Source organism: Eleutherodactylus coqui, chromosome 3, assembly GCF_035609145.1.
Source record: "Eleutherodactylus coqui strain aEleCoq1 chromosome 3, aEleCoq1.hap1, whole genome shotgun sequence".
Classification (NCBI taxonomy): domain Eukaryota; kingdom Metazoa; phylum Chordata; class Amphibia; order Anura; family Eleutherodactylidae; genus Eleutherodactylus; species Eleutherodactylus coqui.
In genome coordinates this window covers 187,393,159-187,417,815 of record NC_089839.1, presented here as the reverse complement: position 1 = coordinate 187,417,815, position 24,657 = coordinate 187,393,159, and the positions used below count along the sequence as shown (strand labels likewise).

The following is a 24,657-nucleotide window of genomic DNA, read 5'->3' as shown; positions in this document are numbered from 1 at the left end:
GATTCTGTCTGCATGACTATTGGACTTGAGTCTGCCCCAGGTTTAAGGGGTTGTCCAGCTGTACACTATTGATGGCCATCAATAATTAGATCAGTGGGGGAGTCTGCTGCCTAGGATCCTGCTGATCAGCTGTTTGCCAGGCCAGCGTGCTTCTAAACTCAGTTGATTTCTGTAGGAAGCAGACAGCTCCATTCCATTGCAGTGACCAGGTTTGGTATTACAGGCAAAGTTCCTTTTTTATCTGCCTTTATTGACGTTCAACTAAGTTTTACATATAACAACTCTCCATATCAAAAAGAGGACATCCAGTAACTAATTGTATAAAAATGGGCAAAGGAAGACATGATATCGATTGGACATATAATAGCATTTATATCCTATATCTTGATGGCTGAGTAGGAAGAGAAGAAAGCGAGGAACAAAAACCTAAAGCATCACTAGGCGTAATATATATGTTTTGTAAAAAATGTCTCGGTCTACATAAAAAATAGGAAGGGAAGTATCACCACTTATAGGTTTCACATAAAATAAGGGCCTGGGGTGGAGGGATTATTTAGGAACCTGTCCAGATAAAGTGTGTCCTAAGAGTGACCATCTGCTCCATGCCGCCAAAAGCCTATCTCTGGCATTGTTTTCCAATTCCATAAGCTCTTCAAATCTATACATTCAATTTTATCAAAGCACTGTTAAATACTGGGAGGCATCTGTGATCGCTAGTGAAGGGGGATTAAGAGTCTAGCAGCCATCAGAATCCAAGTCCATGAGGTTGTGCTTAGAGGGTCTAAAGTCATAAGAGTTGGATCAGGCCTGGAGCGAACCTAATCTCCATTAAGCAAACATTCTTTATTATGGAAAAGTTCCCATTCACTTTAATGGAAGGTTTGTGTGCAATACCAAGCCTGACCACTGCAGTAGGAACAGAGCTGTCTGTGTCCTGCAAAAATCAGTGATATTTATACCACGCCTTGGCTGATGGGCCAGAATCACTAAGAGTCTCCCAGAAGGGCCTCAATGCTGCATCATATCTAATGTGTGGGATAACTGTATCCAATCTGGCAAGAAGGGGAGCGCCATCTAGCAAAACTGGTAATTGGGGATTGCCCACCAATGGAATGATTGACCCAGAACTGAAATAATATGAAATACCAATGCAAATTTATCCCAGAATTTAAATTAATTCACTAGGAAGAAAGAAAAAAAGTAAGATTTGTCTGGGGACCTCATCAGGTGATAATATTGCTTTATCATGCCCCACAGCAGATGCCACCATTTAACTCCCACAATGTCTATAAATTTACAACAGGGCTACACAAACCCGGGAGCCAGGCTGTCAGTGTCCCCAAAACTCTGCATATATTGCGCAACTTTTTGAATTGATTTCTGTTGAGGTTTATGGAAATTCTTATTGCCCGGCCGCTAAAAGGCTCAAATGGTCTTGAAAAGTGTAGAATCCTTTTTCTACTTGTTTTCTAGGAAATGAGTCACAATGTTTTTGTTTATATGCTAATAAATTAGAAGGTGTTAACTAAGAAAGAACTGCCTAAACTACGAATCTGCTTATTAATCAAAAAACATAAGCCAGGCTGACAGTGTACAATCAATTAATACTTCTCCGTCTCCACGGAGGAGCAGTAACTAATACCTTAATATATATAAACAACATGTAGAGATTAGATGTTGTGCAGCTTGGCAGCAACCCCCATGGGAGTTTTAATTGGAACAGTAAACATAATTACATTAAAAGCGGAAAACCTGACCAGCGTTTGTAGTTTACCGTGATCGGTTGTGCAAGAGTGAACCACTGATCAGTAAAGACTGTAATTGTAGTGTCTATTACAGTGATGAGTTTATCATTAAAGGGCCATTGAACTTAAAACATAGGTTGCATTATTTAAAGAGCAACTGTACCCGGAGATTATAAGGGGCAAATTTGCTAAATTACCTGTAATGTTTATTTATGGTCCCGAAATTTGTAGCCATGATGTTTTTTGGTTTCCTTCCTGATTGTGGAAGGGGTTCATGTGGGCTAGGATACATTAATTATGGTTTCCTGTTGTGTAACAATAGCAGTGGATGACCATCTGCGCTCAGAGCTTAGTGTTTTTATTTATTTTTTTAAGAGGCTGTAGTATACCTTTGCAGCAAAACTTTTTATTTTTATTGCTCCAATTGCAACTTTGCAAATACTAACTGATTTAAAGATGTTCTTCAGTTAGATTTCAGGCAGATATGCAAGTGATTGGAGTTGTGGTGTGATTAGATGAATGATCTTGACACCTGAGGACCTAAAAGTAGTTCCATCCATAGCCTATAAAGAGGCTCTCAAAGGCTCCTTGTGTGTGGTGACCTTTTTTCCACTTGTGTAGAGCTTGTTGACCACTAGACATGTCTCTAAGATGCAATCAAAGATTAACAGGGTTTGAAAGGGGGTAAATTATTGGAATGCGAGAAGCTGGATGGTCGTATCAACGAATTACGGCCACCTGGGCCGTTACGACCAGACTGGTTAGGAGGTGTTGGGACTAGTGAATGCGTGAGGACACACTCACAAGGCTGCTGTGGACACACCACCAGTGGATAGGATCGATTGATTGTCCGACAAACATGAGCAGCTCCAATGAGGGGCGTAACTATAGAGGATGAAGGGGATGCGGTTGCACCTGGGCCCAGGAGACCTAGGGGGCCCATAAGGCCTTTCTTCTCCATATAGGGAACCCAGTACTATGAGTAAAGCATTATAGTTGGGGTCCCTGTTAGAAGTTTTGCATCGGGAACCGTGAGCTCCAAGTTACGCCTCTGGCTCCAACTATTTCATTGTCCGCCATTCAGAGACAGGTGGCAGCATCGTTACATCCCCTGTGTCTGTTGAAACCATATCCAGGCACTTGGCTGAAGGAAAATTGATCTTGCATCCACCCACCATCGCCTCTGTTGGCAGTTTTGTCATGGGCAGCAAAATTGCACTGCTACAGATTGGAACCAGGTTGTCTTAAGTGACGACTCTAGGTTTAGTTTCAGCACGAATGACTGCAGTGTTCATGTTTGGATACTTAGGAGTGAGCGCTTTAATCCTGCCCCCACTGCTGGTGAGATGGTCTGGTAGGGGCCATAGCATATGACAGTCAGTACAAGGGACTTTGACAGCTCAGCGACATGTTCAGGACATCCTGCAGCCACATATGTTCCTCTCATGGTGGCTTCCAAGAGGCATCAGGATAATGCTCAGCCGCACACACAAGGAGGTCAAAGGAATGTCTCCACAACATTGTCACACTTCCGTGACTGCCCAGTCGCCAGATTTATCACCAATAGAACATGTATGAGACCATCTGGAACGTCAACTTCGACTGCCTACAAGGCTCAGTTACAGCAAATGTGGAGCAGCATGCCACGGGATATCATACAAAATCTGTATGCCTCCATGCCCGCCCGTATCACCTCTTGTATCCAAGCTATAGGCGGTACAACAGGGTACTAGAGCCTCCATGCCCACCTGTATCACATCTTGTATCCAAGCTAAATGCGGTACAATAGGGTACTAGAGCATCCATGCCCACCCGTATCACATCTTATATCCAAGCTAGAGGTGGTACAACAGGGTACAAGAGCCTCCTTTCAAGTGTTTAGTGTTCCACAATCAATTCTCCTTTTGCTCTAATATTGTAATCACTTACTTATATTAATGTTACAATCACACAGAGAAAGTTTAATTCCATTCCGACAACTTCTTCTAAGGACTGTTTTTGACAATGTGTGTATATTGAACTATGGAACATTTCTGTATAGTCCGCCTAAACTCAATATGGTTATGTTCATTTTTTACGACCTTCTGCTTTTTTAGACTCACTTTAGCTTTAAATATATGAATCCGTGTTTTAACGACTCAGACACTTTTTTATGCAAAGTGTATTTGCTTTGCTCCTTTTAGAAAGCAAACATTGTGGGTTTGTTTCAAGTGAGGTTTGTAATCATTGTACACATCCAGACGGCTTAGAAAAACCCTTTGATTCTGCCATCTGCCGAGCGTGTGTCCAGCAAACAGCTTGTCACTTTATTCAGTAGACGGTGGGGGAAGGCTGGCTTCACACCTCCCTACCTACTCTGTCTCCTCTGTCTCTTTCCAAGGCTGGTTTAAATATTTGCTTGCATCCAAAGCAATTATCTAGAGAATGCCAGGCCTGACATTTTATCAGATAATGTCTACAAAGTCATAGATAAGATGCAGCACTGCCATGATAGGGCACTGACACAAGACCCCTCTATGTAGCCATAACCCAGCATACAGGGGGCGCAACTATAATGGGTGCAGACCATGTGATCCCAACCGGGCCCTGGAGCTCCCTTCTGCTGCATAAGGTTTCTCTCTTCCTCATAGACAAGACCAGTAGTATGAATGAAGCCTTATAGTTTGGCGTCCTGTTACCGATTTTGCCTTTGTTGTCCAGCAGCTTCAATCTATGCCTTTGCCTGTGTGTATTAGTGATGTTATTGACTTGCCATAGAATTTTCTTCATTAAAAGGGTGGTGGTCTTGAGAAAACCACGTTTAAAATAAAAGATGATCAGACGATCAGTCGATCACCATGGGTGTGGCCTCAGAAATCCTGGCCATACATTTCTCTTACAGCAGTCTCTGGAGGACAGTCATAGTATTGCATACCAACCATTGAATTGAACACATAACTATGTAATACATGGCTGGGCCAGGTCTGTTGTGTTTTTAGAGGTAGTGGGGTACCTCCCTAATATGGTTTCCATAGCATGAAACAACCTCTTTAACAGTATGAAAAACTTGTATGTCTAAATGGGTTTTTGGAAATTTAAGAGAATTTAAAGGGGTCAGATAAGGGGGCAAAATGTAAGAAGAAAAAAGCCATACTCTCATTTCCAGTGACTCGCAATCCAACACTGCTTCTCTGGCCCCTGCCGGTCCAATCTCAGAATCAACTGCAGAAGTCTATGCTGTTAGTTGGCTGAACAGTCATGTGAGCAATCTCTGGCCTCGGCTGTCACGTGTAGATGCCCGTTGAGGTCAGACCATGTCAACGATGAGTAACACAAGTGGCGCAGTCTCTTCTTGGATTGGATCACTGGAAACCAGAGTGGTGGTGGTAGACCAGGGGGATCATTGAAAAGGCAAGTTTGGCTTTTTTGTTTTCTTTATTTTACACTTTTGTCTGCCTCCTTTCCTTTTTGTTTTGTTTTTTTCAATCTCTCCTTAACTGCAGCACAGACATCATGGCTAAATTTGTTGTGCCATCATGATATGTAATCTCTTTGGTCTTCCATAGGGGCTGCAGGTAAACTTTTCTTTTTTTTTAATAGTATTTAAAAGAAAGCATTAAATGACAAATTCAGCTCTGCTGCATTTGTTTATCTCACATTTTGTCATAATTTGGAAGTCAGTAGAAACCTTAAAAGCATTTTCCCAGCATATTGCTCTGTTCGCCACCTCCGTAATTATATGTTATGAAGCTGAAGACTTGTGCCTATTAATATTGTTATTTTAATTAAAATGATCTGCATCCTCCCACCCGAGAATAAATATTTAAACCTCACCGTCAGGATGGTGGGTGGGTGGCTGCAGATCTGTCTGTGCTATTGAAATGAGTATTGCATGCTTTTTTTTTTTTGCTCGACTGAGCCCTGTGTGGGTCACCACCCAATTTCTGCTAGAACTAATGTACCCTTGTCTCAGCATTATAGTGGATTATTGTCAATTGTTCCTGGTTGCATATTACCTACATATGTAATAGCAATATACATACTTACTTCTAATAGTTGGAAAAGAAACATGCCCATCAGGTTTAACCTGTCTTAGCCTTGTCTGTCTGGTTTATAGACACACCTGTATATAGAATTACCATGTCTCATTGTTGTCTGTCTGTCTATCTATCTATGTATCTCTTGTCTATGTATCTATCTACCTATCTCATATGTATGCATCTTATATCTATATATGTGTGTATCTATTTTAGTTCTATTTAGTTCTATGTATGTATATATCTATTTCTGTTGTTTTATCTGCTTGATTATTATTTATGTTGCTTATGTAGTGCCAGCATATTCCATAGTGCTGTACATAAATTGGCACCATTCACATCAGTCCCTATTGCCAATGTAGCTCATAATCCAATCCTACACATACATGCACAATTAGAGCTTAATGTTTGGAGTATGTGAGGAAACTGGTATGCCTGGAAAAACCTATGCAAATACAGGCAGAACGTACAGACTCCATGCAGCTGTCCTTGGTAGCATTCAAACCCAGGACCTCAGTACTGCAAGGCAACAGCGCTAACCACTGACAACTCTATCTATCTATCTATCATTCAATCATTGTTGTATCTACCTATCGTTCTATCTATCCATCTATTTTTTGTTCTGTCATTCTATTAATCGATTTATCATTGTGTCTCTTGGGCTGTCCATCTCTCAATCTGTCTCTTGTCGTATCCGCCTGTCGTTTGGTCTCTTGTCGTATCCGCCTGTCGTTTGGTCTCTTGTCGTATCCGCCTGTCGTTTGGTCTCTTGTCGTATCCGCCTGTCGTTTGGTCTCTTGTCGTATCCGCTTAACATTCTAGCTATCTATCCATCTTTAAGTCCCTTATTCCATCCTCCTATTGTTTTTATTCTATATATCAATCATTTTGTCTCTCGCTCTATTGTTCTGTCAGTCATTCTGTGTGTTCTATAATTCTGTCTATTTCCGTCTTCCGTCTTAGGTCATATCTATCGCTCTATCCACCCTGTTATAAAATAATAGACCGTTTAGCCTGAAAACACTTCATACCATATACTACTTGTCATCAATAGGATAGTTTCTCTGCTCATTGACAGTACTATTCTCTATCATTGCTGATATTGAATACTGGAAGTACCTGATGCGTTTTGGCTTTACAACTACAAGGTACAAAGGACAATGTCCCAGAAGTAGTTTCTAACTCGTCTCCAGTGATGGACTTTACTGCTGCACTGAACCTTAAGAGAGATTTTATCAGGAAGCCTTTGTAATGTCCTTGACAACTGTCTGAGGGTGTTACATTTGTAATCATTTGCTCTTAAATCCAAATATTGTGTGTCAAAAAGCTGGTTTTCTCTTGCTGAGGGCAATCTAGCTACTAAGTGTTGTCTGAAGCTGACAGCTGGTGTCATTGTCCCCTCCCTGTGGTTGTGTGTCGTAGACCAGATGTTAGATCATCTGAGCCCTTAGCCTCACAGTATAGTAGGACTTTGGCTGTTGAGGGCTTCAGTGGTAAGACTCGTCTGTGGTCAAAATGTATTAATGGACTTTCTTTATAAAGTCATACATGATATGATAATTCAGTGAGCATCACAGCACTGCGATCAATCTAGGTCAACCTAATGGATTTTGGACTCTGCACGGTTGTACATGTCTGTAACGTTATCGACTAAAGATACAGTCGGACATTTAAATCTCATGTCCAGTCTTTGCTGGAGGGCTGGAGGATATCTAGTTCTTCTGGAACCTCAAGTGCCAGCAAACTACATCTCAATTGCACGAAAGATGGAGACTCGTGTATCTCAAATGATCCAATTCTCTTGTAATTTCTTTAGGGTTCACTTTCGATGAAATTTTGTTCTAATGTTGAATTTTTTTCTGTTCTGTAGGCACAACACGTCCACCTAGAGAAGGAGAAGTCCCTGGTGTGGACTACAGATTTCTGACCGTGCAGGAGTTTTTGGCACTGGAACAGAGTGGAACTCTACTTGAAGTTGGGACATATGAAGGTATGATCAGAAAGATGAAAGCACACAAGTATCAAATCGGTTTCCCTTAAAGGTGTTGTCTACAACTTTCCAGATACGGCACCACTTTTTCTCATGGGTGCTGTCTGGTTTTAGAACTCATCCCCATTCAAGAGTTGCAATACCAAAAACATCTAGACTAGGGAGTGCGGTTTCTACATCTAAGATGTACATTTTCTTCTAACTAGGAAAACCCATTTAAGTTCTCTGGATGCTCTTTTACACAGGACTTTAAATTATTCATGAGCTCTTTTACATGGCCCAATTCTTGCCTGTTTTAGAAAGCACCAACTGATAATATAGCATGCTAATTGATGTTTATTAAGTGGTTTTACATTGATAGATGATCACTGGTATGGGAACAAATGATCGTTGCTATAATCGTTCATCCCCAAACAGATTACATGTGTCGGCGGCAGTTTTTATTGTTTAAACGGGGTGACATCCAGCCAACCAGCGAGTATTTTTATGCCAGCATGAAAGATCCAATCAGCCTACAAATAAGTAGTCCCCTGTTCATTGGCTGATTGCAGTTTCACACTGCCTAATGATGGGCAAATGAAAGCTCTTAGGAATATTCGTGCCCGATTTTCGGCCCTTGTAAAAAGGCCTTCATCCACAGACAGAAGATTTTCTATTGCAGGGTTACTCTACGTATTCACTGTGATTCTCCAGCAAAATGCGAATGGTGTTATATGGAGATTTAGCAGTGGATTCTGCTGCAGATTCGTCATGGATGTCACGCTCTACTTTGAAAAGGTGAAATCCGATATGATTTCTGAACCAGAATGAACATACTGGAGATTTTAGAATACAAAAACCTATGTACATGCAGAATTATTCCACTACGCATGGATGGGGCTTTGAAAGGTTTACCAGGGACTGATGCCAAGGAATAAACCTTTAAGGAATCAAAAGGTTGTGGGTGTCACTACTTATAAGGACAAAGGAAGAGGCCTTCATAACTACATGGCAAAAATAAACTCCTCCTCTCTGTCCCTCAGCTTCCATCTGCTTGCACTGTTTGCAGTTCACATCTGCTGGCTCTAGTCCATTGCAACATAAACTATCTATTTTATAATTTTCTTATAGAATAAATCATCTAAAAATGTGTCTCTGAGCAGACCTGCTTACAGGATAATTAAACCATTTGCAAACTCTTGTAATTTGTTAATGTGATTGCAAAATTGCAGACTGAAATTTTCAGAAATGGGATTCTGAACGATGTGTCCTCGTAAAACCTTGCCTAATTGTCCAGGCTAAACAAGATTTTTTTTTCAGTGTTTGCATACTACACTGCTGACAAACAAATCAACATTGCTGGCTTTCTGTAGTACGAGCTGTCACCAAGTTCAAGCTGTCCTTACGCAGAACAGATATGCCTTTTCGGTCCTTGTGGGTTTTATTCTCAAATACTGTTGCGTTTCATAAAAAACATACTTCGAAGTTTGAGTCGGAGCCCAGCTCTCAAGTCGAAGGGGAGGGCTGCATCAGGCTCTCCTTGCCCACGTCTTCAAGATTGACAGCCCTCTCTTTATACACAAGCAGAGAGGAGCTTTCACTCTTGATGCTTTCGACTAAGAGGCCTGGTGGGGCCCACCTCTGACTCAAGAGTTCTGAGAGTTGAGCTCCAAGTCAAACTTCTAAGTATGTTTTCTTCTGAAATGCAACAGTGTTTTGGAAAAAAGGTTGCTCGGGCCAAATGGGCATATCTGTGGTTCAGGCAGCATGCACCTGGTGATAGGTTCCCCATAAAGCCCCATACACATTAGAGTTTAGCCGTTGAACCTGCTGGTAACTGTGTAGCTCATCAACTCTTTAATGTCTACAGAGGCGCCTCAGCTTTTTCCCAACCAATGATGTGGATGGAAAGAAGGATTAAGGATGTTGACTTTAAATGCCAGATCCTTTTGTTCTCCGTGAATAAGCCAATGTAAAAAGCGTCTGGTTGTAGCTTAATTACTTAATCGCATGAATGTTTGGCCAAATTGAATGTTCATGTGTAGGTGGGAGCTAGAAAAAACAGCAAACGTTTGTCTAATAGGAGTTGAAGGTGTATGGGCAAATTGAATGGTGCCCTACTTCAAGCTTGAGTTCCTTGCTTATTTGTCAAGGTGTCCATGTACCTTAAATAGCTGTTGGTTAAATGTGCATGTGCTTTCAATGAGGAGAAGGGAACAAGCCACTGCCAGACACCTCTAACATGAACTTGTCTACTGTAGGTACAAATAAACCCAACATTCCCAATTCTTCTGTAATCTGCCATCAGAAGAGAATTGGGACAGCTCCTTCTACATTAGTTCAGGCGGGCTCAGACATTTTATCCCTAGTGTGTTTGACATCTTCTCTCTCATGTGTTTGGGCACCTTTTATACTGCTTCTCTATATGTGGGAATGCTGGACTCTTCAGGCTTGATCTTTCAGAATTTTATTCTTTGGATTCAAGTAGATATCTTTTAGATGACCTCTAACTGCAATGAATATTCAATCATGAAAGCTTCTCCAATGAGCTGGAATCCTAGTAGCTTACAGTCATGGAATGGAGCATTCTTTTAGATGTTCAATGAATCTTGTCTTTGTGGGAATTCTCTAATAATTATGCGGTTCTTTGTTGAGGAAAGGGAAGGTTCAGACCCTTGCTGTTCCAGTGGCGCTGTTAGTACAGCGGGGGTTGGGGCTCAGAGCTAATGTGGCTATCGTTCTTGTTGGTGCCATGTCTTCAACTAATGTTAACTTTAAGATTTCTATTTATGGACTGTGGCCTCATATTATATAAAAGTTGGAGGATTGGGTTCCTGGTAGCTCAGTCATATTACAAGTTCCCAGTGATTTAATAGGTTTAATGTCTGCTTGTAGGTAATGCTGCCATTCTAAGATTAGTTCTAATCAATTTGTGGTACTAGCCTTTGTTTTTATATGCAGTTCAAGATTTCCAGTTTTACTTCTTCGCTATTTGTTCATTTTGATATAGTGGGTAGATTTATTATCAAAGTTACCATTCTTGGATATGTACCTGGTCATGCCAAACTATGGTCATTATAAAGACATTTGTGCTATTCTAGCATTGTACCCCCATCTTTTTGGGGGTTCTATATTACACCCTCATTCATAGGGTGTTGTCATCATTGCCTCAGAATAATGTGTGGTGGTTTCACATCAGCGCCGGAACGTCCGGACGAAGGTTCTGTCACAGAAGCGGCTGAAAATACCTGAGTGCATGGCTCTTTCTTCAGTGCAAAAGCCGGGCAAAAAAGTGGGCAGGCTCAATTAAAGTCAATGAAGTCCACCTGGTGCTGTCTGGTTCCATCCAGAGACGGAACTGTAAGGACTGAACGGAGCAGGAAAACTGATTCCTCAGCGCAGATGTGAAACCACTCTTATATGCGGTATACTGGTATGTTTATGTTGCCGTTACGTTCTTGTGTTTACCATTGTACCATAGAGTATAGCTACAAAGGTTTTACTTTGTTAAAATGGTTAAACACAGCCAGGTTCTAAGCATAAATCTGCTTTGGCTATTACACATATGGACAGATCAGAAGGGACATATGGGCATTTGGCCCCTTTTGGTGATTTCTATGATCCTTATGGGTCCATTGCACAAGGTTTCTACGACTGGAGCATAACTCTATGCAATGTTACTATGGAAACCTTCAGAAGTTCAGACTAGATGTTCAATGATTTTTGTGAAATATCTAGACCAGTGTTCCCCAACTCCAGTCCTCAGGGAACCCCAACAGGTCATGTTTTCAGGATTTGCTCAGTTTTGCACAGGTGATGTAATTATCGTCAGTGCCTTGGACATTGCCACAGGTGTTCTCACCATAGGATATCCTGAAAACATGACCTGTTGGTGGTCCCTGAGGACTGGAGTTGGGGACCCCTGATCTAGATGGTATTTTTTTCTAGCTACCCAATATCCTACTAGTAATAGTAATCTATGTTCAGAAATTCTATAGTTTCCAGCCCATGATTTCTAGAGATGCCTCTTATAGTGACTTGTATAAAGATGCTGAAGCATGGCGGCACATCGGCTCTATTAGCCTGGGTTCACATGGGGCGGATTCCCGTCGGAAATCTCGCGGTTTGGCCGCAGCAAAAACTGCAAGATTTCCACCGGGAAAACCGCCGCGGATTTTTCTCACTCTTCCGCTGCGGCCGGCGCTCCCATAGAGGAGAGCACGGCCGCAGCGGAATGAAAAAAAAAGAATGGACATGCTGCATACTCTGAAACCGCGGCTGCGGCCGCTGCAGCCGCGGTTCCAGCCGGACTTACCACAGCGGATTGGCCGTCCCGTGTGGACGAGATTTCTGAGAAATCTCGTCCACATGGCTGGCTAATCCCGAGATTAGCGGCCGCGGGCGGATTTGCCGCGGCAAAACCGCGGCAAATCCGCCCTGTGTGAACCCAGCCTTTAAGAGTTTGTCCAGTTACCAGACAATATTCCCCCGATAGCTGCAACTGCAATAAAATAACAAAAAGAGTAGTACTTACCTGTCCTCTGCAGTGGTAATCCAGCACTGAAGCCCAGACATCCTCCCAGCGTTTCTTGTGGAAGGTGTTGTCACAGGAATTCAGATGGCTGCTGCAGCCAATCGGAGGCTGCAGCATCACTGGATGTTCTACTGACATCATGCCCTCACATCTTGGGCATCGTGATGCCAGGAGTTTAAAACAGTGATCCTGCAGCCTCTGATTGGCTGCAGCAGTCACCTGACTTCCTGTGATGACCTCTTCCACAAAAAACGTCAGGAAGATGGCTGAGCACAGGATCCCTGCTACAAAGGACAGGTAAGTACTGCTCTTTTAGTTATTTTAATGCAGTTGCAGCTAACTGGGGAATATTGTCCTGTAACAAGGCAACCCCTTTAAGGGTGGGGTAGAAGACTATATATAAGGTTGGCAGGATTTCCGCTTTCTTGTTCTATTCAGGGAGCAAGACTGGGGAATTCCCCACAGCTGAACCTTTCCCTCTCTGGATGAAACCATACAGCGGCAGACGGATCCCATTGACTATAATGGGATCCGCTTGCTTTCCGCCCAGCTGCAGCTTTCTGTTGGGTGGAAGAAAAAGCACTGAATGCGGTGCTTTTTCTTCCCGTATTTTCAGTTGGATCTGCGACAGAACGTCCAACTGGAGGTTCCAACGCAGGTGTGAAACCAGCATCAGTGGGGGCTGCTGCAACTGCCTGGAACTGACAGGGATGAGCAGGATTCATTTGGCTTGTCTGTGAGAATTGGAATTAGGTCCAGTGGACAAACTCCACAATAGCTCTAGACCTTGGCGTCAGACGTGAAACGTGAAGCTGCTGGGCCTTGATGCAAAGTCTTGAACTGGACCCCCAACTATAAAGGTTCATTGATAGTATTGGTTTGCAATATGGGAAAGAGAGACTTTATGGGCCTCCTAGGGCTCCTGGGCCCAGGTGTGACTGCACTTCTGCACCCCCTATAGTTACACCCATACCTGGCATCCAATAGATGGTGATTTGTTACCCTGCCTTCTTGAACAGCTTCAATTGTAGCCTTATTTTAAAATGGTTGAGTCTGAGAAAAAAAAAACTTTCTGAAGTGTTCCTGAAGAATTAGGATGTTTTCGGACCAGTATCTAGAAAAACCATACTGTGGGCCAAGGAGAGCTCTAGAGAAAGTGATTTTGTGACCAGAATTTTGTGAGTATTATCCTAGTGTCCTGTTCAAGTGAGTTGTCCTGTACTATAGCTAATAATAACCAGCAAGCTGAATGTGCCCATCAGAGACTGTAACTGCCATGCTCTTTACCTTAAACGGACAAGTTTTATTCACGTCACTGAAACCATTAAACTTTGTGCCTCCTGTGGAATAAAGTTATTCAGTTTCATAGCTATGTGTCTGTGGCTTACTGCACCATCCTTAAGCAAGACCCCATAGCAAGGGTGAAAGACCCCACCTAAAACCCATCCTCTTACTCACTCTTGACATTAACATAGATATGTTCATTTATATCCTCTAAGAATGCATGTTTTAATGAGCACTGAGAGCAATCCCACTCCTCTGGAACCAACTTAACCAAAATTTCCACTGTCTCAATAATTCTTCAGATATTTGTTGACTAGGGTTGTCTGATGATGGCTATCTACACATAGCAGCCTTAATTTTTTGGGTAGGGTCTATATGTTGTCCATTGTAGCTTATGTTGTGGTGGCCAATGAGCCATACTTGGTAAATTTTGTATGGAAACCTATAATTATTTTGACCCCCCTCAGTGTGTTGCAACTGATATGGCAGTCCGATTAACAAAAGCTATTCAGCTTCATGTATACTGAGGATAAATGTAAATGGGACTTGGTAATAATAAGTGTTCATGTGTAAGGGGGTGAAGTTATTTTTGTTTATTTAAGTCCTATGTTAAATGTTCTTTTATTTTGAACTGTATCTTTAAGAGGGGGCAGGAACAGAGAAACTGATTGAACCTGGAAAAGCTTAGGAAGCGAGAGCTAGAGTAGAGTAAGGCCTCATGTCCACGGCAGAATACCGTATCGGGTCCCTCCTTTCCCGCAGACATGAGGCCTAAAAAGAGGAATTACTTACCTGTCCGGACACTGCAGATCTTCCCTCCGTCGCGGCCGCATCTTCTTTCTTCGGACCGGCGGATGTGCTCTGCACGCCGGCCGCGTGCCGCGCGCATGCGCCGTGCACTCTATCTTTTTTTTAAACTCCTGCTCTCCCGCGCTTCTACACCATAGAGCAGCAATTCAGCAAGCCGCAGATCTGGACGGCTTCCATAGGCTTCAATAGAAGCCTGCGGGAGCCGTCCCCACGGAAGACCCGCACTAAAATGGAGCATGCTGCGTGTGTTTTCCCGCACACGCAATCCACGCCTCAGGGGAGAATGACATCCGCAGGTATTTAAATATCTGCGGATGTCCAATGCATCCCTATGGGGCGTGTATCACGCGTGCGGGAAAAACGCTTCAGATTTTAAATTTTGTTTTAGCCGTGGACATGAGGCGGTGGCAGGAGCATCTCCTGAAAACGCTGTGTACACAACCAGCAATGGTCCTTTGGACTATGACCCTCCCAGAAACTAAATTACGAGTCAGAACCATGCAAATTATGCTCTGTTTCTTCCAGTGAGATCTGAATGAAGTTCATTGTGCAGCTAGCTGGACTTGTTCCTCTGCCTCACTTAAGTTATCTCGTATCAGCGGATACAGAGACTGAGACACAGACTTATTGGTTGCCATTGAAAATAAAGCTTTTACCACTGAATGAAGATGGCTATGGCTCCAAGTTATGTGTCTTACACGTGAACCTTCCAGTGCTCACCGAATAACCAGGCCTACTTCCACACAAGGCCCTCCCCAAAACCAGTAGGGCTGGAGCCCAGCCATAAGTCTTTTGTCCCCATGGCAGTGAGGGAAGATAAAGGGACTAGGACCTGCCTGGTATTATTGTATCTTGACTCCACCAGAAGTAGAGGTGGCGTCAAGATACAGAGGGTTTGACAGGGCAGTGACGCCCCCTTTTTGTGATTGGATGCACGGCATTCATCCCTTCAGCGTGCTCGCAGGTCCTGCTTCTTGTCCCGGTGTGACTGTAGGCGCTGAACTTCAGCACTGCTGGGAGGGCGACGGTGCCTACAGTCACAGCGGGGCCAGGAGCAGGAGCTGTCAACAGCGCGGCCACCAGCTAGAGCTGTAAGGATGAGGAAGGAGAGGCAGGGAGACTGACAGTGGCCCCCGTACTAGCCAGCGGAGGTGACATAGGGAGGAGCAGGAGCTCTCAGCAGCATGGGCACCATCTGGAGCAGTAAGGATGAGTAAGGGGTGGCAGGGAGAGTGACAGCGGCCCCCCCAACAAGTAAAGCAGAGGTGATACTGACAGCAGGAGCTGTCAGCAGCGCAGGCACCAGCCACGGCCAGCAGCAGCAGCTGTAAGCACAAGGAAGGGGCAGCAGGGAGAGTCATAGTGTCCCCCCTGCAAGCAATCAGAGGTGACAGCGGCGGCAGGAGCAGTCAGCAGTGCAGCGATGAGCAACAGCTGTAAGGATGAGCAAGGCGCAGCAGGGAGACTGACAGCAGCCCCGCTACAAGGCAGTGGACGGCATCAGCTTCAGCCCAGTTGGCACACTGCCTACAGTCACAGCGGCGCCAGAAGCAGGACCTGTGAGGCCGAGCAAAGGGAGACCGCCGTGCAGCCAATCAGAAAAAGGGGGCGTCACCGCACTGTCAAACCTCCTGAATCTTGACTCATCCACTACTTTCAGTAGCATCAAGATACAATAATACCGACCTGCCTAACAGAACCTACTCCTCTAACCCCCAACTCTTCTTACCCCAATACACATGTATGCAACAAACCACATGCACGGGCCAGGTATGGAGTCCCTAAAGTTCTGTATTAGGAAACTGTAACCATTGTGTGCCACCATATGGTGCCTACCTGAAGCACTGTATTTTCTTCTAGAGACCATTCTAAAGGCATATGGAGGTGCATTATTGAATCATATGGGTGTTGTATTACAGATCTATGCAATACAAATCCATAGTGCGGCCATGTGCATGAGGTCTAAAATGTACAGGGTTGTTACAAATGATCTTATTTGAAACACTCAACTCATGTTTAATGACACTCAGATAAATTTGATATCAATGGAAACAAAAACTAAAAAAATGTTTATTTAGCAAAACTGCCTACCAGTAAGACAGTCCTTGTTGCCCATAGCAGCCAATCACAGTGCGGCTTTCATTTCTCAAGCTGCTGAGATACAATGAAAGCTGCACTGTGATTGGTTGCCATGGGCAGCAAGGCCAGTCTTACTGTTGGGCAGTTTTGCTAAATGAGGCCCAAAAAGTTTTATTCTACCGTAGTCATTCCTAGGAGGATATGAGATTAAATGGCTGCCAACAAAAATGGGAGAGAGTTTTGTGTCCTTGATTGTCACATCTACCAGTCTTTTATTATATAGTGTGCAAATTCTTTTTGCGCAAAGTCTGGTGAAGATCTGCCCAGAGGGCGCACAATTTGTAAGAGGTACTCCACTTTTAAGGAAAAAGGTTTCATCTGTCAATGAAAGTTATTTGTCCTGGTGGGTGGACAGATGAGTTTCATTGACAGATGAAACATTTTTCCTTAAGGGTAGCGTGGATGGAAACAGTGGGGCGTGTCCGTGCAATAAAGTCCTCTGAAACCCACTGTCAGAACAAGAAGAAAGTTGGATGTCCTGCAGCTGATGGTGTTGAACATTCTGCGCAAACGTTTACAATGTTTTGCCTACTGATTACAACTGTTATAGGCCCTGAAACCGGACAACAAAGCGAGGTGACATTCTTTCTGCGAAAGTATGCAAACTCTAAAGGGAACCAATGATTTCATGGAATCTTTATTGCTTACTGATGAAGCCGCCTTCCACCTTTCAAGCGCAGTTAACAAACGTAAAGTCAGAATCTGGGGAAGGGAAAACCGACCCGTCTACATGGAGCATATGCACGACTCCCCAAGGTGAATATGTTTTACACTATAACCTTTAGGAAAGTGTTCGGACCCTTCTTTATTCATGAGCAGACAATCACAGAGATTTTGTCTCTGGATGCTACAGATATGGCTTCTGCCGCAGCCAAAACAAGAAATTACAGGTTTCATCCTTCAACAGGATGGGGTACCTTCCTCTTCATTTTCACAATAAAGTCATGTTTCCTCAGTATTGGCCATACAGGCGAAGGCCATGGGAAAAGTTTACTATTGTCACCATGTTCCCCCGACCTTACACTTTGTAATTCGTTTCTTTGGAGGAGTGTTAGAGTCTACATGCCACCCTTACCACCCACCATGTATGATCTGCAAGTATGCATACAGAAGCTATTGAATCAGTCAATCGTGATACGCTATGTGTATGGCAGGGACGCGACTACCGGCTTGATGTGTGTCAAGTAACAAAGGGGGCCACATTGACACCTCTGAGGGGGAAAACATTTTTGAGTTTCTGTTTCCATTTGTAGCAGCTTAGTGTCAGGGTGGCTTTTAAAGGGGTTGTCCCGCGCCGAAACGGGTTTTTTTTTTTCAACCCCCCCCCCCCCCCCCCGTTCGGCGCGAGACAACCCCGATGCAGGGGTTAAAAAAGAACACCGCACAGCGCTTACCTGAATCCCCGCGCTCCTGTGACTTTTTACTTACCTGCTGAAGATGGCCGCCGGGATCTTCTCCCTCGGTGGACCGCAGCTCTTCTGTGCGGTCCATTGCCGATTCCAGCCTCCTGATTGGCTGGAATCGGCACGTGACGGGGCGGAGCTACACGGAGTCGCTCTCCGGCACGAGCGGCCCCATTCAAAAAAGAAGAAGACCCGGACTGCGCAAGCGCGTCTAATTTGGAGCTTAGACGCTGAAAATTAGACGGCTCCATGGAAACGAGGACGCCAGCAACGGAGCAGGTAAGTGAAAAATTTCCTATAACTTCTGTATGGCTCATAATTAATGCACAATGTACATTACAAAGTGCATTAATATGGCCATACAGAAGTGTATAGACCCACTTGCTTTCGCGGGACAACCCCTTTAACTCTGAACCCCACTTGGCTGCACTGCAGTGAAAGCTCCTAGAGGGTGGTGTTGCAGTGTAACATGGTACAGGTTCCCCCAGTAGGAAGGAGCTCCAGGAGTCAGGAAAAAGGTTTAAACAGCAAAACTTTTATTTGAAGTTTTAGGCAAACAAGGTGGTGCTCTATACAGTCTGTTCTCATGTATCATGGTCCAGAGTTTGGTGACTGGAGATACTGCTAATCCTTCACAAAACTTCCTGTACTGCTTGTCCAGGTTTCACACTGGGTCCCTGGGAATATCTGGCACCTAACCTCTTCCTCACACTCAGTGATGACTCTGTATATCGCTGTCCTTAACCAGCTGTTTGCACTCCTGGCTACAACTAGTGTGCTCTCCTAACCAACTGAAGCTTCTGGATCTGAAGAGATAAGAGATACTTTTATAAATCTTTGGGTCCCCCAGTAGCATAAAGCTGAGGGGCTAGACAGCTGCTGAATCATAGGGGCTACTGTGTTCCCCTGATTTCAAACTCTTTGGTTCTCCAATCACCAACTCCACTTTAAACATCAATTCAGCCCATTTGACAGAATGAAACAACACAAAATCATCACATCTGCACTGAAACCTTCATTCGGAGGTTCCGTCGCAGATCCGGCACAAAATTCTGGAAGAAATAGTGCTGCATGCAGCACTTTTTCTTCCGGAAAAATGCCAGGCAGCTGAGTTGAAACCGAATGAACCCCATTATGGAGGGCCAAGAGATTCCCATTTCCTGTTTCCCGAACAGAGCAGGAAATTGTAACCCCCAACACAAATGTGAAAGCTGTCTAATAAACCGTTCTGTAATACTATTTTCCCAGAATTGTATTAACACTTTGTAATGACAAGTCTAGGTCACTACACATTGATATAAAATATATGCATCCGAGTGTCATTAAACGTGAGTTATGAGTATTTCAAATCGGAAGGATGATTTGTAATAACTCTTTATATCTAGTGTGATCTTACAAGAGTGTTGCAGTACAGTTGTGATAAGCAACGCTACTAATGTTTGCCATGTATCGTGAGCTAACAGAGTTTTATAATGTGCTGATAATTATATTTTCACAGCGGCGTGTTTAAGCCTTGGGTGACAGTCCTACCAGAATAGCAATAACCCATGTCTATTTCCCAGCTTATCCTGCTGAATATCAGAGTATGAAGCTTGATGATGGTGAATATTTCCCAATTGATTGTTGAGGACTTGGATTTGCACATATCTGATTTGGTACATTTTTGCTGATACAGTGGAACCTCTTTTGCCATCCCAAATCAAATGGCAAAGTGGTCTCCTAGGGAGGTAACATAGTATGTTAGGCTGAATGAAGACAATGTCCATCTAGATCAGCCTGTTTCAACCTCCCCCAACCTCCCCCTTGTTGGTCCAGAGGAAGGCAAAAAAGACCCCAACCAGCCAATTTAGTTCATTTGGAGGGAAAAAAAATCCTTACTGACTCCATAATGGCAGCCAGAGTAATCCCTGGATCAACAGGTGGGAGCGATCTTTTGAAGAGGTTTCACGGTAAATAACATGGACATACTTAGCCCTTAAAACACTACTTGTCATGTGCGCAGCAGAAAATTAAGTGGATTGAATGAATTGAAAATCTTTGATTCATTACTGTATATTTTTAGATGAGTTTTTTTTCTTTTACACGTTTTGGGCTGCAGGCAGTCATACATTTCCCCTGAGCGCTAGTATTACATGTTGTACATTCAAATGAATAACCAACCATTTAACACATGGATGAGCCTGGACCACCAGAGCAGTCCAGAGTTTGCTCACTTATCTGACTCGTAGAGGAAAAGTCTTGAGCTGGACCCTCCACTGTGAAGCCCATGTACCAGAGCATATGAACAGGGGGTGTCTTTATGAGAGAATTCCTTGAAGGGAACGTGTCACCACCGAACAGCACCATAATCTGTTATGGCGCTCTTAGAGGAGCGGACGGGGAGCCGGGTGATGTAGTTTTTATACTCGCCTGCTCTCCCAATACAGTGCTTTCAGTTGCCAAAGACAACACACTTCACGAAAATATGACTCTCTTCAGATTGCCATGCATACGCTCTCACATAGAAGCCTGAGATTGGGAGAGTGAGCATGTATAAAAAATATGTCACCCATCCCCTTGTCACCTACCGTAACAGCACCATAACTTATTCAAGATCTCCAGTGGGGTCCAATTGACACTCTCCTCTTCTGGTTGCTCGTATGACCAGTGGCTGTATAACCAAGAACCATCTGATAATCTATAAGCAAACAGACTTGAGGTGTGCCGGACTGCTCCCCCCCAAAAGGTGGCCCGATTACACCAGGTAAGTCACCTCTGTTTTTTGCATACTTTTCAAATTTATCAATCTTCCTACTCCAGAAGCGCTGCCCTGGTTTATTATCCCTTATAACTTAGTTTATGGTGCTGCTGGGAAGTGATAGTATCCCATTAGATTTTGACAAAGATGCATAAATAAAACAAATCGAGACGGAAGAAATGGTTTTCATTACACTCTTTGAATTGTAATATGTGAATGTAAAGTGGCCGTTTTCATGATCTTTGAAAATAATTGTTCGGTTCAGTAAAAGTAAGAATTGATGATTTTTTAATAGTGTGCATGTTGGCTCATGTCAGCTAAACCAGACTTTCCTCCAAAAGGGAGTCTGTAGACAGCTCTTTTTTGGGGGGTTTTGCCCATCATCAGTATAGAGCAGAGAACTGATTGGCTGAATGACATGTCTTATATGTAGTTCAGATGGGAACTGATTTTCATTGAAGAGACCTAGTAGATAATTGGCTACTTATTTTTGAGGCATTTCATCCAGCCAAATACCCTGCTCTGTACACATAAGTCACTCTCCCCTTTGGAGACGGCTAAAGCACTTCTTTCTCCTCTATCCTCCTGCACACAGGATCTCCGACACATCCAATACACCTTTGGAATTGTGTCACCCCCAGGCATCCTGTTGTCCTATCCAGCCGAACTGACGAAGGGGTTCATCCCCGAAACGCGTATTCTATTGCTGGTTTTTAATTTGTGAAAAAATAAAAAAGGAAGTGCTTTCACCATCACATATTGGACCTTGATCTTCATCTTCTAGTAACTTAGAGGGTTGCGCCTCCATACCAGTTTTTTTCACATCCTTTTCGCTAAACTCACGCCCACGCTGGTGGAGCGTCATCTGGTTGGCAGCACCTCCACCATTCAAAATACTCCATCATTGGAAACCCTTTATACTCCAGAAGTATTCCACCACCCTCACTGGGTCTTGCTCCACCTTCCTTTTTCATTTCTTTTACTCACTTTGGAGACGGGTCTTTGGTTTGGTTGCTATGAGCTAATTTGCATACTTTTTTCCCATGCGGCACTGCCTGAAAAATGTCTCCATACACCTGTTGTGTCTCCTCAATGAGAACCAGCACTCTTAAGCTGCATCTCAAGGTGCCCATACACATTAGACAAAAGTTGATGAAAAAGGATGATCCAAGCAAAACGATTGTTCTGCAGGTGAAATTTCACAATGAATGATCGTTTTAGCTGACCACTAACAGTCATCATCTGGAAAGAAGACTGCCATGTTTGAAATTTTCGCCCACCTGCCGTTCTCATTGAACATGTTTGCCAGAAAGATCTTTCGTCCATTGCACAGTATTACTGAGCATATTTGGTCGGATTGAACAAGTGTAACGGCCAACATGGACGTTAACATATGTATGACTGCAACTGCAAAATGAACACTCGCCAGATGCTCACCCATCCACATATTTCTATCTAACGTGTACCTTAAGGCATCTCTTCCAGCCAACAAATACTGATTGTGTCGTCTTTATACTACATAACTCCCATATAGTAAAGGGAGTCTATTCCGTGTAGTAGATAAAGCTTAAACAACAGTTTGGCCTTGGGGATCACTGGTAAACCCATTACCCTGATACAACTAGAAGGTGGTGTAGGGCCATAGTATCGTGAATAGGTAGTGTTACGACGTGGATTAAAGATACAACGCAGCAGAAGGAGTAGCAACAAATGTGCAATATTTATTTATAAACAAAGGAATAAAAACGAGTAATTTTACAGTATTAGATAAACAATTAAACTTTTATCATATAGCTGCGATCCTAGGATTGTTAATACGCTGTTCACAATAAGCAGCAATAATACTTTGTACTCCGCACAAAATAATAACAGCAACACTTTGTGGTTAATACGAAGTACACATAATTAACAAGGCATATGGACAAATACAATACACATCTTCATTTCAGTGCTAACCACCCCAGTGCAGTCCTTTTACGAAGCTGGTTGCCTTGTCCAGGTATTGTGTCTCTTTACATATCACAGTGCATAACATGGATTTTACACACCGTCCGTATCCGCAATGCTAGCCCTGCTGACGTATCATCGTCCTTAGCGGTGTGCACATCTAGCCGTTTTACTGAAGCCAGCCTCACTTACAAGTTGTTGCTAACAAACTCTCCGATGTTGTCTCTGGTCTTGATCGAACGTTATGTAGCACATTGCTGCTGTCTGTCTCGGCCATGCTACTCCTGTCCCCGGGTCACAATGCTTACTTAGTCAATATGCTTTTTTGCAAACTATCGCACCCTTCCTTGTCGACTCCCAGCAGCACCTCTGCTCGCTTGTGCCAGTCCCTGTTGCTCTCCCTGCAACACCTACTCCTCACAGGCACTGTCCCTTGCGCACTCCTTGTGGCGCAGCAAGAATTCTTATATCAGGGCTTTCAGCCTACCAGACACACTCCTTGAGTTATGCTCAATGCTTTAGCACTGAAATTTGGTGCAATTTCTGGCATGTGCAATATTTTTGGCCTATCTTTTGGCACATCACTCAGTCCTCGTCATCGCACCCATTCGAGTAGCAATTGTACAGCATGAGGTGCTTTCCATAAAATAGGCTACATAGCTGATTATAAGTAAACCAACCTAACCCCCTCTCAGCAAAACTAAAGGATGGGGGAAGGTTAGAAAAATATACCCACTCTTCTGGATAAAGCCCCTGCCTTTTTCATGTCTGACCAGGTTTATTTCATGCAAATGTTTACAAATATGCTCTGACCAGCAAGATATAAATAAATGTAATTTTTTGAAAAAGAAAATCTGCAGTGTTTTCGATGTAATTTTTAAAAAATAAGAAAGATTTAGATTTTTTCCTTCTCCCGAAAATAAAGAAGTTTGTATCGATTTGTGGGAGAAAGTAAACGTTGCTCCCCTCCTCTACACACACACACTTTTGTCTGCTCCAGCTGCCATCTCTTGGGTCTCGGGTCTGGTTGCCTGGTTACCAGAGTTTCCTCAAGGCAGCTTCTGAATAGCGAACGTTTGCAAGTTTGTCATGTCTGCAGACAGATTTCTCTACTCCCGTGTACTGGCTTCTTGCAGAACAATCATTTGACAATAAACATCTGCAATGTACATACAGAATTATCTGTTATCACTCACATCTTCTGCACACAAAATAGTCAAGACGGTTCACTCCTCTTGACTGGTGTGGTGGGTAGATCGTACCGTTATCATTGATTTCATTGTCCTTACCTCCTCAATAATACCTCCAGACTTGCAGAGATTGAGATGGAAATCACTCGCATTGATTCCTGTTCCCTACCAGTATGTTTTTGGGTGTGTGGGAGGAAATTGGAGTATTTGGAGGTAACCCACACAAACATAGCGAGAATATGAAGGCTTCATGGGCAACCCAGCATGTCAAGGCAACGTGTGTATATATAGGCAGGTTCATATCCCGGTGTGGGCAACGGAGCTACCCTGAACCACTTGTCTACCCAAATCTTAGCAGAATAATTGTAGGGTGTGCTTACGGAGATAGCCATTGGTCTTTCAAACCCAGTGGGCCCTGGCATCCACCCAGATTTTCCTGTTGTTAGCCCTGGTAATAGAAGTTCACAGTGTTAAGCTATAAGATGGAGCCATGGATGGTTCACTTGATACTTCAGTCATCATAGTATTTATACTTCAGTCATCATAGTATTAGGGTGGGAGAAAGAAAAGCGCTGTGGAATAAGTTGACCATACAAATAAAGATTATTAGATTATTATATAGTCAAAATGGCTTGATATTGTAACCTCTTATTTCCATTGTCATTGAGAAATGTAGTTGAAATGGATCTGCCACGTAGACTAGCTCTGGGAGTGGTACATATTTGTCTTAGGTTGGCCATTAACATTAGAACGCTTATTCGACCAACAGCTGTATCTCCTAGTCCCCTGATATACATGCACATTTGGATCAGCCAAGCACGTATATTTTCGGATTGTCGAGAGGGGAGGATCCGTTGCCAGACACCTCTGTCAGCGGCTTATC

At 43.4% G+C, this 24,657-nt stretch overlaps 1 protein-coding gene across 11 annotated transcripts in view; it reads left to right on the top strand.

Annotated features, from left to right (window-relative positions):
* MAGI1 (membrane associated guanylate kinase, WW and PDZ domain containing 1) overlaps positions 1 to 24,657 on the top strand; it is a 580,752-nt gene that overhangs the window by 408,374 nt on the left and 147,721 nt on the right. For all 11 annotated transcript variants that reach the window (XM_066596650.1, XM_066596655.1, XM_066596652.1 and 8 more), the window contains exon 3: positions 7,632 to 7,751. In XM_066596650.1, the coding sequence (XP_066452747.1) occupies positions 7,632 to 7,751 (120 nt within the window). The remainder of the gene's footprint in view (positions 1 to 7,631; positions 7,752 to 24,657) is intronic.